This window comes from Chenopodium quinoa, unplaced genomic scaffold (assembly GCF_001683475.1).
Source record: "Chenopodium quinoa cultivar QQ74 unplaced genomic scaffold, ASM168347v1, whole genome shotgun sequence".
NCBI classification, from domain to species: domain Eukaryota; kingdom Viridiplantae; phylum Streptophyta; class Magnoliopsida; order Caryophyllales; family Amaranthaceae; genus Chenopodium; species Chenopodium quinoa.
The window spans coordinates 13,063-29,757 of record NW_018742899.1 but is presented as its reverse complement, the minus strand read 5'-3'; the positions used below and the strand labels follow the sequence as shown (position 1 = coordinate 29,757).

Sequence of the window (16,695 nt, the reverse complement as noted above, 5' to 3'; positions counted from 1 at the left end):
TAGTGGAAGGCTGGAGCGTTGAATGGTGGCAAGTTAGTTTCTATTTCTTCATTTTTTATTTAGTTTGTTTAATTGGATGTGTTATAAACGGAATTGCACAAATAAAATAGTAAGAACAATGTTACCGAGAATAAGACTGAGTCGCGGACTATGTCGCTCTCTTTAGAACATTCGCGACACTGCCTCAAACTTGTGCAAGCAGCTCGTACCAAACCGGATGCCCCCAGGATAAAACAGTCTTTCACAAGTATAAAATACCGGCGGTTTTGCACCGAACCACCGGACAACGGAACACCAGAAAATCAGAAAGAAACTGCTCGACTGTTTTGAGAGGAAGAGAAAATATATTTTGCAAAGTGGTTTTCTGTATTTTTTTTTTCGTGTTTTTAAAAACAAAGCTGGAACCGTCCTTTTATAGGTAAAGATACGTAACAGCTTAAGCATGAAAACGGGAGAAAGATTAGCAACGTTTACTGCAATTAGTGTATTCGTTAAGCAAGAATCAAGGCATTAAATCAGTGTAACGGTGCAACGTTTAGCAGTAAAACAGCAACGAGAATCAAGCAATGTAACGGAAAAATTTAAACCAAAACAGTAAAACGTTTTGTAACTGAATATTAATCAAACCGGTAACAAAAATTAAGTTTGTTTAATAACCCAAACCCAAACCCAAACCCGAACCCAAACCCGACCTAGCCCAGCCCGGCTCGGCTCGGTTCGGTTCGGCGCGCGTGTGTGTGATATATGGTTTACCATATAGGTCCTCCCTCTCCACAAAATGTGGGTAGCCCATGGGCCACACCCCTTTAGCCCACTCTCTATATTATAAAGAGAGTAAAACTCTCATTTCCCACCAATGTGGGACTTTGAGTTTTTTCACAAAATTCACACACTACACACTTGTTGTTCCAACAATCCCCCACTTGAATTTTTTGAAAACATTTTCGAGCAGAATCCATACATATATAGGTTGCGCATAAACAGAAGTGTTTTTCAACTTGAACTTCTACGTAGTGAGTACGATTCAGATTCAACAAGGGTGACTCGAAGTTTTGAACCCTATCTCTGACAAAGTACCACACACAACCTACTCTTGGTGTTGTTCTAGACCCGTGCTATTTCGGCCATGCACGTCTATCCCAGTGTAGTGAATGCTCTAGAAATGCTGCCACACATTTCATAGGAAGCGGCCTAACTTCCACATTCACATAGGTGAATCTATCAAGAGTACTCCTGTAGCTTGGTACTCCACTCCAAATTGGAGTATAGATTTCATTAAGAGTTCCTATTAAATCATCCTTGATCGCTTCAGGAAATTATGTCTTTTGAACATATTCAACTCATATCACACCATAACTTGTTATTACCCTTTGAACCTATTTCTTGGGATCTCCAGTTCATAGGTTGGGTTACCATTATGTGTGGTTCATTTCAACGGCAATAGTCCCATTTTCTTAGAGGAAAAATGGACTTTCTCCCTAGCTAATCCTTTCGTCAAAGGATCAGCCAAGTTATTCTCAGTGCGTACGTGATCCACTCTAACAGCTCCGATAGAGAGATATTCTCTCACAGTGTTGTGCTTACGACGTATTTGTCGTCTCTTACCGTTGTAATAACGGTTCTGAACTTTTGCAATAGCCGCGGTACTATCGCAATGGATCAAGACAGCCGGTAATGGCTTTCCCATAGGGGAATTTCACCTAGCAGGCCTCTTAACCAACCTGCTTCTTCACTAGCCGTAGCTAGTGCTATCATTTCTGACTCCATGGTGGACTGAGCCAAAATAGTCTGTTTCTTAGACTTCCAAGATACAGCTCCACCGGCTATAGAAAAAATATATCCACTAGTAGCCTTAGAGTCATCTGATAAGGTGTTCCAGTCAGCATCACTATAGCCTTCTAGTACAGCTGGAAACCTTTCATAATGCAACCCTAGGTTCATGGTCCTCTTAAGGTATCTCATGACCCTTTCAATAGCATGCCAATGCTCATTACCAGGACAACTAGTAAACCTGCCTAATAATCCCACGACATAGGCAATGTCGGGTCTAGTACAATCAGTGGCATACCGAAGGCTGCCAATGATGCTCGCATAATCAGATTGCCTTACGGCATCACCAATGTTCTTAAATAATTTAAAACTGGAGTCATAAGGTGTATTAGCAGGTTTACAGTCAAAGTAACCATATTTCTTTAGGATTTTCTCAATGTAATGAGATTGATCCAAAGAAACTCCATTTTCTGTCCTAGTAATCTTAATTCCAAGGATTACATTAGCCTCTCCTAGGTCTTTCATGACAAACTCAGCATTCAACAATAGCTTTACATCATTCACAGCATGAATGTTCGAGCCAAAAATTAACAAGTCATCCACATATAGACAAATTATAGTGCATATGTCATTCTCAAATTTTACATATATGCATTTGTCACTACCATTTATCTTAAAACCATGTGAGATGACTAAGTTATCAAATTTTTCATGCCATTGTTTAGGTGCTTGTTTGAGACCATAAAGAGATTTATCTAGCTTACATACCAGATGCTCTTTTCCTTGAATAAAAACGAATCCTTCCGGTTGATCCATGTAGATTTCTTCTTCCAATTCACCGTTCAAGAATGCAGTCTTTACATCCATCTGATGTACTACAAGATTAAAAACAGAAGCAAGAGATATTAGTACTCTAATAGATGTTACTCTAGTTACAGGTGAATAGGTATCAAAGAAATCAACATTCTCCCTCTGTCTGTAGCCTTTAGCTACCAAACGGGCTTTGAACTTATCAACGGTCCCATCAACTTTCAGCTTTCTTTTTAGGACCCATTTGCAACCAATTGACTTGCAGCCTGGTGGCAACTCAGTTAGATGCCAAGTTTGATTAGACTCAAGTGAGTCCATTTCATCGTTCACGGCTTCTTGCCATAAATCTGCATCAACTGAGGTTAGAGCTTCTTGGAGGGTAGAAGGATCCTCCTCTACATTAAGAACTACAAAGTCTGGGCCGAAGTCTTTTGCTACTCTAGCCCGCTTGCTCTTTCTTAGTTCGGGTTCAGCATCCAATTCTTGTGAGTTAGACCTGACTTTAGGAATAATAGAGGTGGACGAACCCCCACTATTTCTAGATTTAAAAGGAAACCTGTCCTCATAAAAATCAACATCATTAGATTCAATAATTACACGAGCATTTAAATCAAAGAATCTATATGCCTTACTGTTAATAGCATATCCAATGAATACACATTCATAAGCTCTACTAGCTAATTTAACTCTTTTAGGATCAGGAATTCTAACATATGTTAGACAACCCCAAGTTCTGAAATAAGAAATGTTAGGTCGTTTATTACGAAGTATTTCATAGGGAGAAACCTTACTCTTAGTCTTTGGAATACGGTTTAAGACATAACAAACAGTTAGTAGAATTTCACCCCACCAATGATCAGCAGCACCAGAATATAAGGAAATAGCAACTACTAATTCTGTAAAGGTCCTGTTTTTCCTTTCAGCCTTTCCATTCATTTCTGGGGAATAAGGAGTTGTCCTTTCATGTATGATACCATGTGAATTATAAAATTCTACAAAAGCATCAGTATCATACTCAGTTCCACGATCACTTCGTAATCTTTTTATTTTCTTGTTAAACTGATTCTCAAACTCTGTTATAAACAACTTAAACATTTCAAAAGCATCACTCTTATTTTTCATCAAATAAATACAAGTATAATCAGAACAATCATCAATAAAGGTGATAAAGTATCGTTGTCCATTTCTGGTCAACGTTCCATTTAGTTCACAAATATCCGAATGAATTAAGTCTAATGGTTCTGAGTTTCTAATCACTGATTTATGAGGTGTTTTTGTAATCTTAGCCTGACTACAAGAATCACATTTGTCAAAGTCATTGAGAGAGATATTTGGAATAAGGCCTAAATTGCTCATATTTTTTATGAGTCTTTTGTTCACATGACAAAGTCTAGTATGCCAAACATTGATAGTAGAACACAACATATAAGCGGAATTAGAAATTTTATTAACTTCAACATTCAGTTTAAACATGGCATCAGTAGCATATCCTTTTCCTACAAATATTCCATTCTTAGTTAAAGTAAACAAATCAGAACCTATGGTTTGTATAAAACCAGCCTTATTGAGCAAAAAACCAGAAACTAAATTCTTCCTCATTTCCGGAGTGTGTAACACATCTTTCAGAATGAGAGTCCTGCCAGAAGTAAACTTCAACTCAACATTTCCAACACCAGCAATGTTAGTGGAATGGGAATCACCCAACAGTACTTTCTTATCATCGGTCTTTTCAGTGTATGTTTTAAACATTCGACGATCATAACAGACATGGCGTGTGGCACCAGTGTCTATCCACCACCCATCTGATCCACCAGTAAGGTTGATCTCAGTAATCATAGCCACAAAAGGCTCTTCAATCATGCTAGCCTGCGCAGGCACAGGGTTAGGCATGTTCCTGCACTTTCGTGCCATATGGCCTGGTTTTCCACACCGATAGCACAGAAATTGACCAGTACCATTCTTAGGGGGTTGTGACTGTTGTCTTCCATTGTTCTTTTGAACATTCGGTTTATTGAAGTTATTCTTCCGGTTCTGAGGTTTGAAATTCTTACCAGCAGGTTTAAGTACTGCAGCAGATCGCCTAGGAGCATTATTAGCAGAGATTTGTAAAATCTCTTCCTTTAGATCCTGTTTTCTGGATTCTTCTTCTATACGTAGCCGAGTGATCAAACTCTCTAAGGAGAATTCCTTAGTCTTATGCCTGAGATTATTTTTGAAATCTTTCCAGGAAGGAGGCAGCTTGTCAATAATAACAGCAATTTGAAATTGTTCATCAAGGGCCATACCTTCGGAAATTATCTCATGGGCAATTTTCTGAAGGTCGTGAGACTGCACTTCCACGGACTTATCATCAGTCATCTGGAATTTTAGGTACCTACTGACAGCATACTTTTTGGCACCTGCTTCTTCAGTATCATACTTTTTTTGTAGGGCATCCCACAAATCCTTAGCAGTATTTTCCATATTATAATAGTCATAGAGGTTATCAGACAGACCATTAAGTATATAGTTTTTGCACATGAAATCAGTTTCATTCCAGGTTTCGATTTCACTATTCAAGTAAGCTAATTCATCTTCAGGAGCATTATCAGGAATAAATGGCCGAGGGGTTGTTAAGGCAGAATTAACCTTTTTGACAGTTAAGAAAAATTGCATTTTCTGTTTCCATCTTTTAAAGTGAGCGCCCTCAAAACGAAAGGGCTTGTTAAGGTCAGCAGACATAGTCATTTCTTCGGTAGACATAGTGTTTACGAAGGCAGAAACGACTGTTCTAAAATTGTTATAAACGGAATTGCACAAATAAAATAGTAAGAACAATGTTACCGAGAATAAGACTGAGTCGCGGACTATGTCGCTCTCTTTAGAACATTCGCGGCACTGCCTCAAACTTGTGCAAGCAGCTCGTACCAAACCGGATGCCCCCAGGATAAAACAGTCTTTCACAAGTATAAAATACCGGCGGTTTTGCACCGAACCACCGGACAACGGAACACCAGAAAATCAGAAAGAAACTGCTCGACTGTTTTGAGAGGAAGAGAAAATATATTTTGCAAAGTGGTAGAAAGATTAGCAACGTTTACTGCAATTAGTGTATTCGTTAAGCAAGAATCAAGGCATTAAATCAGTGTAACGGTGCAACGTTTAGCAGTAAAACAGCAACGAGAATCAAGCAATGTAACGGAAAAATTTAAACCAAAACAGTAAAACGTTTTGTAACTGAATATTAATCAAACCGGTAACAAAAATTAAGTTTGTTTAATAACCCAAACCCGACCCAGCCCAGCCCAGCTCGGCGCGCGTGTGTGTGATATATGGTTTACCATATAGGTCCTCCCTCTCCACAAAATGTGGGTAGCCCAAGGGCCACACCCCTTTAGCCCACTCTCTATATTATAAAGAGAGTAAAACTCTCATTTCCCACCAATGTGGGACTTTGAGTTTTTTCACAAAATTCACACACTACACACTTGTTGTTTCAACAGGATGGTTAGAAGTTTAAGACATATATGAGTGACAAAATATTGGTAAGGCATTGTGTCAATAGATTGTGATTCATGGGCAGTAATCATATGTTATTATGTTCATTGTTTTTTCGTGAGTTGGATGCTCAATAATATCATAATTTGCTACATGTCTGCTGTTGCACACTCAAATTTAAAATATTAACTCATCTGCAAAGTTGCTTTAGTTTTTAAGTTCTTTTCTTTTTAAAATAGCCTATGGGCTTATTCCATTTCGTGAAGTTTCTTGAGTAGTCTTGTTGATTAAGGTAAGCCATTTACATATCATATTTGTTTGGTTAATTAGAGGTTTCTTTCTCTTTTGGGTGTGGATGCATTTTGCTTATGTTCTAACCCTTCAAATATTATTAAGGTCTATGTCTCGTTGTTTCTAATCTTAGCTTATAACTTTTTGAGCTTAATTATAATCATTGGTCTATACTTGAAGGCCTTCTGATTTGCGCTACTTTTCATTATAGGAGAGGAAATGGTGTTCGTGGTTGTATAAGCTGTGCTGGAGGAACCACGCATGGGCTTTAACATTGAAGGTTTTCTTCTTCTTAAATCAGATGTTACTGAAACGTTTTGAACTTGGTTGTACGTTTCTTGTCTTATGAAGGGTTCTATTTGTCAGTGAAGGTATCTATGCATATTATTGTGTTTAAATTGATAAATTATATAGAGCATCATACTTGCCTTGTTGTTTCTAGTCTTTATATATGAACCTTGATCTGGTAGAGGGTTGAATTTGGGGTATAAAAAGGCTATTTTTCGATATGAAGCATTAGTTCTGGCTCTTATTTTTTTGGTAATCCATGCTAGTCTTGAAACAATCGACCAAATTGGAGTTTAAGTGAATAGGCATTTACAAGATGAATACTCGAAATTGACTGTGTCATCATTATTGTAGGTATCATCTATGAACACAAATATGCAACAGAGAAGACTTTACACTCAATTTTTTGCTTTGACAGAGTGATTCTGATGGTAAAAGGCTTAAATCAACAGGATCCGAAGATGAAAATCATAAACAGAAAGCTAATAATGAAACAGCTTCTGGAAAAGGAGGTGAACAAAAGAGTAAGCCAGTGTCTGATCCATCGAAGGATTATATTCATGTTCGAGCAAGGAGAGGTCAAGCAAGTGATAGCCATAGCCTTGCTGAAAGGGTATTTGATTTTTCCTTGCTAACTTGTTTTCGCTATTTTTATGCCTTCATCTTTTTTTTGCAAGTCTCTATAGTTGTTTTTAATTTCCAAAAATTATAACCTCACAATACAATTTTATATTATATGATCATTTTAAGGGATTAGATTTTTTTTTTTTTTTTTTTTTTTTTTTTGTATTTATCGTTTTCCTGTAAACCATTTACTGTCAAAGATGTAGGAGTATGATACAGTTGATAAAATATTAGATTGTTTTTTTTCTTTTACTTGTAGGCTAGAAGAGAAAAGATCAGTGAGAGGATGAGAATACTACAAGATTTGGTCCCTAGGTGTAATAAGGTTCGACCATTGCTGCTTCAATTTTTCCATGTATTGCTGTTGTCATTATTGTTATCATCTGAAGGGCTGATAAACTATCATATTGATTTTTGCCATTGACATGAGTATTAATTGGACTGAATTCTCGGTCCACTTTTCTCTTATTACATCTTATCAACTTATCTAGTTACAATGTATATCCTACTAAGATTTTTGGTATTTGGCGGTGTTTTGAGTTTTTCGAATATGTAAGAGGTTCATGATCAATATCCTGATTCCTGACCAAACTTCTGGGTTTCAGGTCATTGGCAAAGCATTGGTACTTGATGAGATCATAAATTATATGCAATCGTTACAGCGTCAAGTTGAGGTGTGTAATTGCTGAAGCTGCTGGTTGTATGTTCTTTCTGTTGCCTTCTAATTGAGCTGTAACGCTAACCCTGAATGCTCGTTGCAGTTTCTCTCGATGAAATTAGAAGCTGTCAATACGAGAACTAGCCCTAGTATTGAAGGATTTCCCTCTAAAGATGTAAGTAAAAAGATTACAAACTTTTGTCTCTACAAAGAATGAACTGTGGCAATACATTTTTTTTCCGTCATCAGATCCTTTTCCCGCTGCTTTGTTAAATATGAAGTATATGATACGTGTAACATTGGAATGTAAGTTTTTCACCAGCTTGCAAGCTTCTGATTAGCCTTAGCTTCAGAAAATTAATCGGCCCTTTCTCTGACTGTGTTCCCCTGCCAATCTGCAATTCAGAATGGCATTTGTCCTTCTTCTGGCATATCCTGGTTTTCATCAGTGTTTTCAAGCTCAAGTTCCCAGTTTAATTATTTTTATGGGGAAAATTAGTGACTGATTCTGCCAAGATACAGTTGGCTTTTGAAGAATACCAAATCAAGTTTTATTCTCCCACCGCCCCTTAAAGGCTTAAAGTTTTCCCCATCCACATTTTTTCACTTTATTAAGAGTTGTGTTGTGTGATTAGGTAGACCATAGATGTAATACCCCGTATTTTTATACATATTATAAATTTAAATAAGTATTTCTTGAAGTATTTAAACAATATGAAATAAATTATTTAGGGTTTCATCAATACAAAAAGAATGATTTTAATTAAAAATATATTTTTTATTTAATAATCTTGAAAATATTGGATTTTATGATTTAAAATATTGGGACACATTATTTTATATTAAATAATTTAAAAAGACAAGTTTTAAAGAAAGTCAAATCCTAATCCGATTAGGAAAGGGATTATTAAGGGAAGTAAGTAGGAGGGCTAAGAGGGAGTATAAATACTCCTCATGTGCCTAGGGAGAAAATTCACCCTAAGGTACGTTCTCTTTCTCCCCTCTTATTTTATTTTTCCTTAATTTTACCCTTCCCCTTTTATTTATTAATTTATTTATTTATTGTTTACACCACCACCACCACCACACACACCGGCCACCACAACCAACCTTTCCCGGTGGTAGCAGCCACCAGGCAGCGTGACAACGGCGGCCAGGTGGTTGCATATTGTGTATTCTCCGTTCGTAATTTTCTTAATCTCGATGTAATCACGATTAAATTCTAACTCGTCCAATTTTTACAAAAAAAATAGTGTTTTTCGTGTGTAAACAGTATTCTAAACAAAACTCACTACCTATGATAATGAGTACCACCCTTTCGTGGCCAAATTCAGCCTCTAAATATGGTTTTCGGGCAGTTTTTGATTTTAACGAAAGATTTATGTTGCTTTTCTTATTTTAATTAAATCTACCCTAAATCTAATTATTGTTTTTGGTTTTGTGATGATTCTTAGGATGTTTAATAACAAGTATTTTAATTATAATTTTTAGATTTTGGTTTTTAATTAAAAAGCCCCAAGATTGGAAACCCTAGGTTTTTAAATTAATGTATATGGATGTAATTTGATTGTAGTTGATTGAAATTATTAAAATTAATGTTTTAAACCAAATTACAGCAATTTTATAAGTTTTAATAATGCTGGAATTTTGTGCTAAAAAAGTATTAATACTTCTTTTATAATTGTGGTTTATAGGAGAATTCCAAGTGAGCGATTTCGTGTAATCGTGGCTATTTTAAGATCATATTCAAGGTATGTTCGCATACTTGGTAAAGTTTAAGTGTATAGAAGCATGCTAGGCTTTGTTAAATTAATTCCAAATAGTATCATGATAGGTGTTGGATGGAATTTGTTGATTGGATTGATGTTGGTGAATGATTGGTGATGTATGATTTATTTATGGTGAATTAGTGATTGGAATTAATTGTATTGGCATGTTGATTATGAACCATACTTTTATTATTGGCATGTTAGAAAGCATGTTTGGTTAAACTGGATGTTTATCTTGGTTTGGATTATGGAAGAGGAATTTTATTATGGTTCATATAGTTTTTATTGATGCTATAAGTATGAGGAATGAGCTATATAAGTGTCTTAGTACACATGGATAAATTATATTGCGGTGTCTATGTGCACTTAAGGTGTTTCTAACACCGAGGGATAGGATTTGCGGTGCCTTATGCACTTAAGGTGTTATTTTAACACCGAGGTAGTTTAAAAAGGATTCCACACTAAAGTTATGTGGTCACTAAATATTTAAGAGTTTAAACTGGTTTGTTTGATTGCTTGAATGAATTGTAATGTTTGGTGTGTTGCGTTTGAGAGTCATCACCAAGTCTAATAATTTGTAAATCACGTAAAGTGAAAGAGATTACACACCAAAACTCTTGGAACATATATACCTTGAGTATGAACATATGGGGGGGTGGTTATGCGACTTTATATTGGACCATAACTCCTACTGGGGGTACAGGACGCTGTACTTTCCATTTTTATTATTTATTATGCGCAGGATCCAGTCACTTCATGTGGCATTTGCCTACCCGTTTAGCTCCCGGTGTAGTTTACCTCAATTTATTTGAGGTAGGTAGTTGGTTGGAAACCAGTTCGATGTGTAATCAAAATTAAATAAATATTAATTATTAGTAGTCGAGTCAAATGATAAATGTTGTGTGCTTGTATACAGGTGCATCGAGGTAAGTTGTATGGTGATAGGATGAAAGCATATTAGTGTGTGTTAATTACGCTTATGTACTCAGCTTTGCTGATTGTGTGTATTGTGTGTTTGTCTGGCCTTGGCCCTACGACAACCCATTTCTAATGGCGAGTAGTGGAGACAAGTAGAGAGAAGCTTTTCAGGTGATGAAGCATAATCATGAAGGGGCATGAGTGAAGAGTGAATCATGCTTAGTTCTCATTAGAATATGATGTGTTTATTGCTTTAATTTATTATTTAATTATGTTGATTGTGAGACTAACGCAAAGAGGTTTTCAAGTGTTTTGGTTTAAGGGCCTACAATGGTTCCAAGTTGTAGGTTGACTTTGTTTGACTTTTACTTTCGTTTGGTTTGACTTTTAAAGTTGACTTTATTTTAAATAGTTTTAAAGGTAGTCTTCCGCTGTGTGTCTTTGATAATTGCCTTAACCGTTTTCACGGTGGCGGTAATGTCTTAGATTTTCCTTTTTCGTATTTTAAAAAGGGCAAAACAGGTATTTTAAAAAGGAGAGGAATTTCTAAGGTGTTACAATAGACTTATGTGGGGTAGTAATTAAAGTAGAGACTGACTGTAGGGATAACATTAACATATAATGGGCCAATAGGGTAATCTTTAAAGGACGGATGGAGCATTTAGACATTAACATATATTTGGCTCTTATTGTAAATGTCTATTCATCTTATAACAGGCTTTGCAAAACCAGGCCAGCAACCAAACAGAGCGTCACAGCAGCTAAAAGAGCACGCAACAGAATAGCAGCTATAGAGCTAGCAACTAATAGAGCAGACAACAAAACAACAACAGCAAAAGTCATAACAACAACGAGCAGAAGCAGAACAACAGTAGCAGTGTAGAAGCAGGACAGCAGTATCAGTGCAGACAGAAGACACACAGCAACCAGAACACCTTGCAACACACTGCATGCAACAGAACAGGCAAGCAGAAGCAGAGACAAGCTAGCAGCATGCAACACAGAAACCAGCAGCCTGAACCAGCACACACCAACCAGAGCCAAAGCAGCCAAAAACAGAAAAAAAAAATGAAAATATGTAACTTTATATATATGTTAGTATTTCTATAACAATTGTAAATGTCTATTCATCTTATAACAGGCTTTGCAAAACCAGGCCAGCAACCAAACAGAGCGTCACAGCAGCTAAAAGAGCACGCAACAGAATAGCAGCTATAGAGCTAGCAACTAATAGAGCAGACAACAAAACAACAACAGCAAAAGTCATAACAACAACGAGCAGAAGCAGAACAACAGTAGCAGTGTAGAAGCAGGACAGCAGTATCAGTGCAGACAGAAGACACACAGCAACCAGAACACCTTGCAACACACTGCATGCAACAGAACAGGCAAGCAGAAGCAGAGACAAGCTAGCAGCATGCAACACAGAAACCAGCAGCCTGAACCAGCACACACCAACCAGAGCCAAAGCAGCCAAAAACAGAAAAAAAAATGAAAATATGTAACTTTATATATATGTTAGTATTTCTATAACAATTTAAGTGAAAAAAAATGAAAAAAAAAAATTATTTTTTGGGGCATTTTTGGCACCGGTTTTGAAATAGAACCGGTGCTAAAAGTTTTTTTTTATTTTTTTAGGCCATTTTTCGCATCAGTTCACAGCAAGAACCGGTGCGTAATCTTTTGGTTTTTAGCATCCCTCATATAAGGACCGGTTCAAAACCGGTGCTAAATGGGGGTTTTGAACCGGTGCCCGTTTGTATCTTTCGCCTAGTGCAGTGTATTATGTCACATATTTTATAGATACAAATCAAGTCATTACAACATAGGCCCTAGACCCATACCAGTTGATGACTACACCACCAATCTATGACTTAATCCCTTAGTAAAAGGATTTGTCAGGTTCTCCGTTCGAACATAGTCTAACGAGACAACCCCATTCACAATAAACTTCCTCACAGACTCGTGCCTGACTATTATGTGCCTTGTAAATGTTGTTCTTACCATTGTAAATGTTGTTCTTAGCAACACATATTGTAGCTTGTGAACCACAATGCATTGATACAGATGGTGTCAGCTTCCCCCACAAGGGAATATCAAGTAAAAGATTTCTCAATCAATCTGCTTCCTTAGTAGCAAGATTTAATACGATGAACTCAGCTTCCATTGTCGATCGAGCTATACAAATCTGTTTTCCAGACTTCCATGAAACTGCACCCCCACTAAGGGAAAAAAACATACCCACTAGTATAACTTGTTTCGTCGCTATCCATTACCCAATTTGCATCACAATACCCTACAAGAACCAAAGGATGACCAACAAAGTTCAATCCTCAAGGCATGGTTCCACAAAGATATCTAAGCATACACCTCAAAGAAACCCAATGTTGCTCACTAGGACAATGAGTATACCGACTAAGTCTACTTACTGCAAAAGCAATATCAGGGTGAGTACAATTCATCAAAAACATCAGACTACCAAATAGGTTTATGACATACATATTTATGCCAAATAGGATCATGTCGTCAACATACATTCATAATATCACACATTGAGCACCAAACATTTTTTAGTACACACATGCATCACTACCATTGACGACAAAACCAAAACCAAGAATTGTATTATGAAAATTTTCATACCATTTCTTTGGAGCTTGTTTCAAGCCATACATGGATTTCTTCAGTCTGCATACCTCATTCTCCACGCCAAGAACAACAAAACCTGGGGGTTGCTCAATGTAGATTTCCTCCTCCAAATATCCATTTAGAAAAGTTGTTTTAACATCCATTTGATGCATAATTGAATTATATGATGAAGCTAAAGAAAACAAAACACGAATAGTTGTAATTTTAGTCACAGGAGAATAAGTATAAAAATAATCAAGACCAAATTTCTGACCCCCTTATCACTAATCTAGCCTTGAACCTTTCCACGATGCCGTTTGTTCTCATTTTTCTCTTGAAAATCCACTTGCACCCGATAGCTCTACTTCCTTTTTGTAAGTCCACGAGCTCCCAAGTCCCATTGGACATTATTGAATCAAGCTCACTGTTCATAGCTTCCTTCTAGAAGTTTGCATCCGCTGAGCTCATAGCTTCTTCGAACATTTTCGGATCTTCATCCACAACCTGTAGACACACCATGATCTCATCTGATCTAGATCATCCTCAAATTCATTAAGATTTCTGAACTCTGCCATAAAAGTTTTTAGGAATTCCGGCCCAAAGCTTGTCTCCACTCTCTGCCTTTTACTCCTCCTAGGTTGAGTAACATTTTCAACCAGGGAAGCATCTTCTGGCTCTGTAGATGAAGGAACTAAAGAAACATCGTTAGTAACTAAGATTTTCTTCAGAGGAAATACCTGTTCGAAGAATTCTGCATCACGGGATTCACTTATAGAGCTATCTTCTAGACTCATAAACCTATAGGCGACACTATTCTCAGCATAACCAATGAACATTGTATCATAGGTCCTTGAACCTATTGTTAAGCGCTTGATTGATGGATAACCCACCTTTTCTAGATACCCCCACACTTTCAAATAACTCGGTTTGGAGCATAACCCTTCCATATCTCATATGGCGTCTTGTCTAACTTCTTGTGAGTCACTCTATTCTGTACATAATTTGCTGATAGAACAACTTCACCCCATAAATTGTCTGGCAACCCGGAACTCAAGAGCATTGCATTCATCATCTCCTTCAAAGTCTTGTTTTTCCTCTCTGCCACACCATTTTGTTGTGGAGTATACAGGGTAGATACTTCATACATGATTCCCTTACTTTCACATAGACCTTTGAGGAAACCAGAGCCATACTCCCCAACCCCTATCAGAACGAACTCTTTTAATTTTTCTATCTAACTGATTTTCTACTTCTGCCTTATACACAAGAAACTTGGATTCAGCTTCATCCTTTGACCTCAAGATACACCCTGCTATACCTCAAACAATCATTAACGAAAGTGATGTAGTAGCGTTTCCCGCCTCTACTTTCCAAGTTCTTAAAATCTGCTAAATCTGTGTGAATTAGCTCAAGTGGTGTGGTCTCTCTCTTTGTGACAATCTTGTAAGGTTTCTTCACAAATTTAGACTTCGCACACACTTCACATTTTTCAAGTCCATTTAATGACATATGTGGGAGCAAATTCAAATTCTTCATATGTTTCAATTTTGTTGCACCAACATGACCTAATCTACTATGCCATAATTTAAAGGACTCAACAATATAATCAGAAGTAGAAGTCTTATTCATTGAAGAAACAATTACAATTTTAAGGACAAATAGGCCTCCACTAAGGTAACCTTTTCCAACATACTCCCCATTACGGGTTAACACAAATTTATTAGCATCAAAAACTAACTTAACTTCTACTTTGTTCAACAACACACCAGAAATTAAGTTCCTACGAAGAGATAAACATACAACACATTGTGAAGAGCCAGTGTCTTCCCTGAATTCAGCTTCAGAACCACCTTACCCTTCCCGAGTACCTCAGAGCTGCTTGAATTACGTACCCATGTAGACTTGTTCACCTTCCTTTGCCTCTTCCACACTAACAAACAAATCTTTGTTAGCACAGAAGTATTTAGATGCACCAATGTCTACAATCCATTCAGTGTTGTTATCAACCAAGTTAACTTCAAAGACCACCGCAGCGATGACATCTTCATCCTCATTCTCAGCCAGATGAGCCTGATTTTTGTTCCTACCATTCGACATCGGATTTTTCTTTTTCTTGTTCTTGCACTGTGAAGCAAAGTGCCCCACTTCACCACATGACCAACACTCGACAGAGTTCTTCTTCACAATCTTTCCCTTAGCTTGGAGACTTCCCTTCTTCTCAAACTGCCCCTTCTTCGCACAATTGTCACCTGTTTCTTGTCAGAGTCGGTATTAGATTCAACAAGGTTAGCTTTAGCTGCTAATTCATTCTTTGGCTTAGAGGAGACATCCTTAAGCCTGTTTGCTTCCTCAATCTTCATATGGCTCACAAGTTCTTCTAGGGTTAAGTCCCTCTTTTTATGCTTGAGATGATTTCGATAATCAGACCATGAATCTGGCAATTTTTCAATCAAAACATTTGCCTCTAGAATTTCACACATCTTCATGCCCTCGGCAAGGATTTTAGTTACTAGATTTTCTTAGACATGGACTTGATCCATGATAAGCTTGGAATCAACCATCTTGAATTTCAACCAATTTCCTGTCACATATTTCTTTTTCCCAGCATCATCAGCCCCATATTTCTTTTCTAGGGCATCCCACATAGCCTTAGCAAATTTGATTTTAACATACAAATCAAAGACATTATTCTTCATCAAATTCAAAAGATGAGCCCTAACAAACTTGTTATCATGGTCATATTTCTTTATTTCAGATTCATTAACAATGATAGTAGGCGTACTCTACCTAGTATTAGAATTTTTATCCCCAACAACAGGAGTACTAGGAATTTCAATCATAGCATTGGTTTGTTCAATAGGTTTTGGAGCATCCTTAAACGGAACATAATCAACTTCTACTTGTTCAAAAGCAATCAACATTCTTTGTGACCATCTCTTATAGTTAGTACTATCAAGAGACTTGACTTTAGACAGATCTAAGTATAAAAGAGTTTAAGAATTGCAAGCCATGATATCAACAATAAAAAGTACTATTTCGCTTCTAAATTGTTGGTAAATAACTGTTGAAATTAATAATAAATAAACAATTAGAACTTTCATGGATTGATGATCTCAAACTCACAGTCGCGCCGCGGAACAGAATCCACTGCCTTAGAAGCGAAATACGCTACCACCAGTAAAAGTTTCCTAGTGACGCACTCCCCCCAAGTTTAACGTAACTCTCCTCGTAATTCGTGCACCCGAACCCGAAGATTGGAATTACTCAAGAATTGTTCAGATCTCAAAGGGTAAGTTTGTGTTTGTGTGTTTAGGTTTTCAATAATGAAAATAACATACATTAGACTTTGGGGATAGGAGAGTATTTATAGTAGAAGAAAGGAAAAGAAACAAATCAAGTTAAAAGGCCTTCCATGCAAGCCCACGTGCAGCCGACGAGCTAATCGCTCGGCCTTGCCGTAGG

At 37.1% G+C, this 16,695-nt stretch overlaps 1 protein-coding gene across 1 annotated transcript; it reads left to right on the top strand.

Annotated features, from left to right (window-relative positions):
- The first annotated feature begins 6,086 nt into the window (after positions 1-6,086).
- On the top strand, positions 6,087-12,456 carry LOC110727003 (transcription factor BHLH089-like). Its single transcript, XM_021906538.1, has 9 exons — positions 6,087-6,104; positions 6,388-6,453; positions 6,560-6,628; positions 7,055-7,249; positions 7,520-7,585; positions 7,866-7,934; positions 8,022-8,093; positions 9,613-9,669; positions 11,323-12,456. The coding sequence occupies exons 1-8, from the start codon at positions 6,087-6,089 to the stop codon at positions 9,625-9,627; spliced, it is 570 nt and encodes a 189-aa protein (XP_021762230.1). The 3' UTR covers positions 9,628-9,669; positions 11,323-12,456.
- The last annotated feature ends 4,239 nt before the right edge of the window (positions 12,457-16,695 follow it).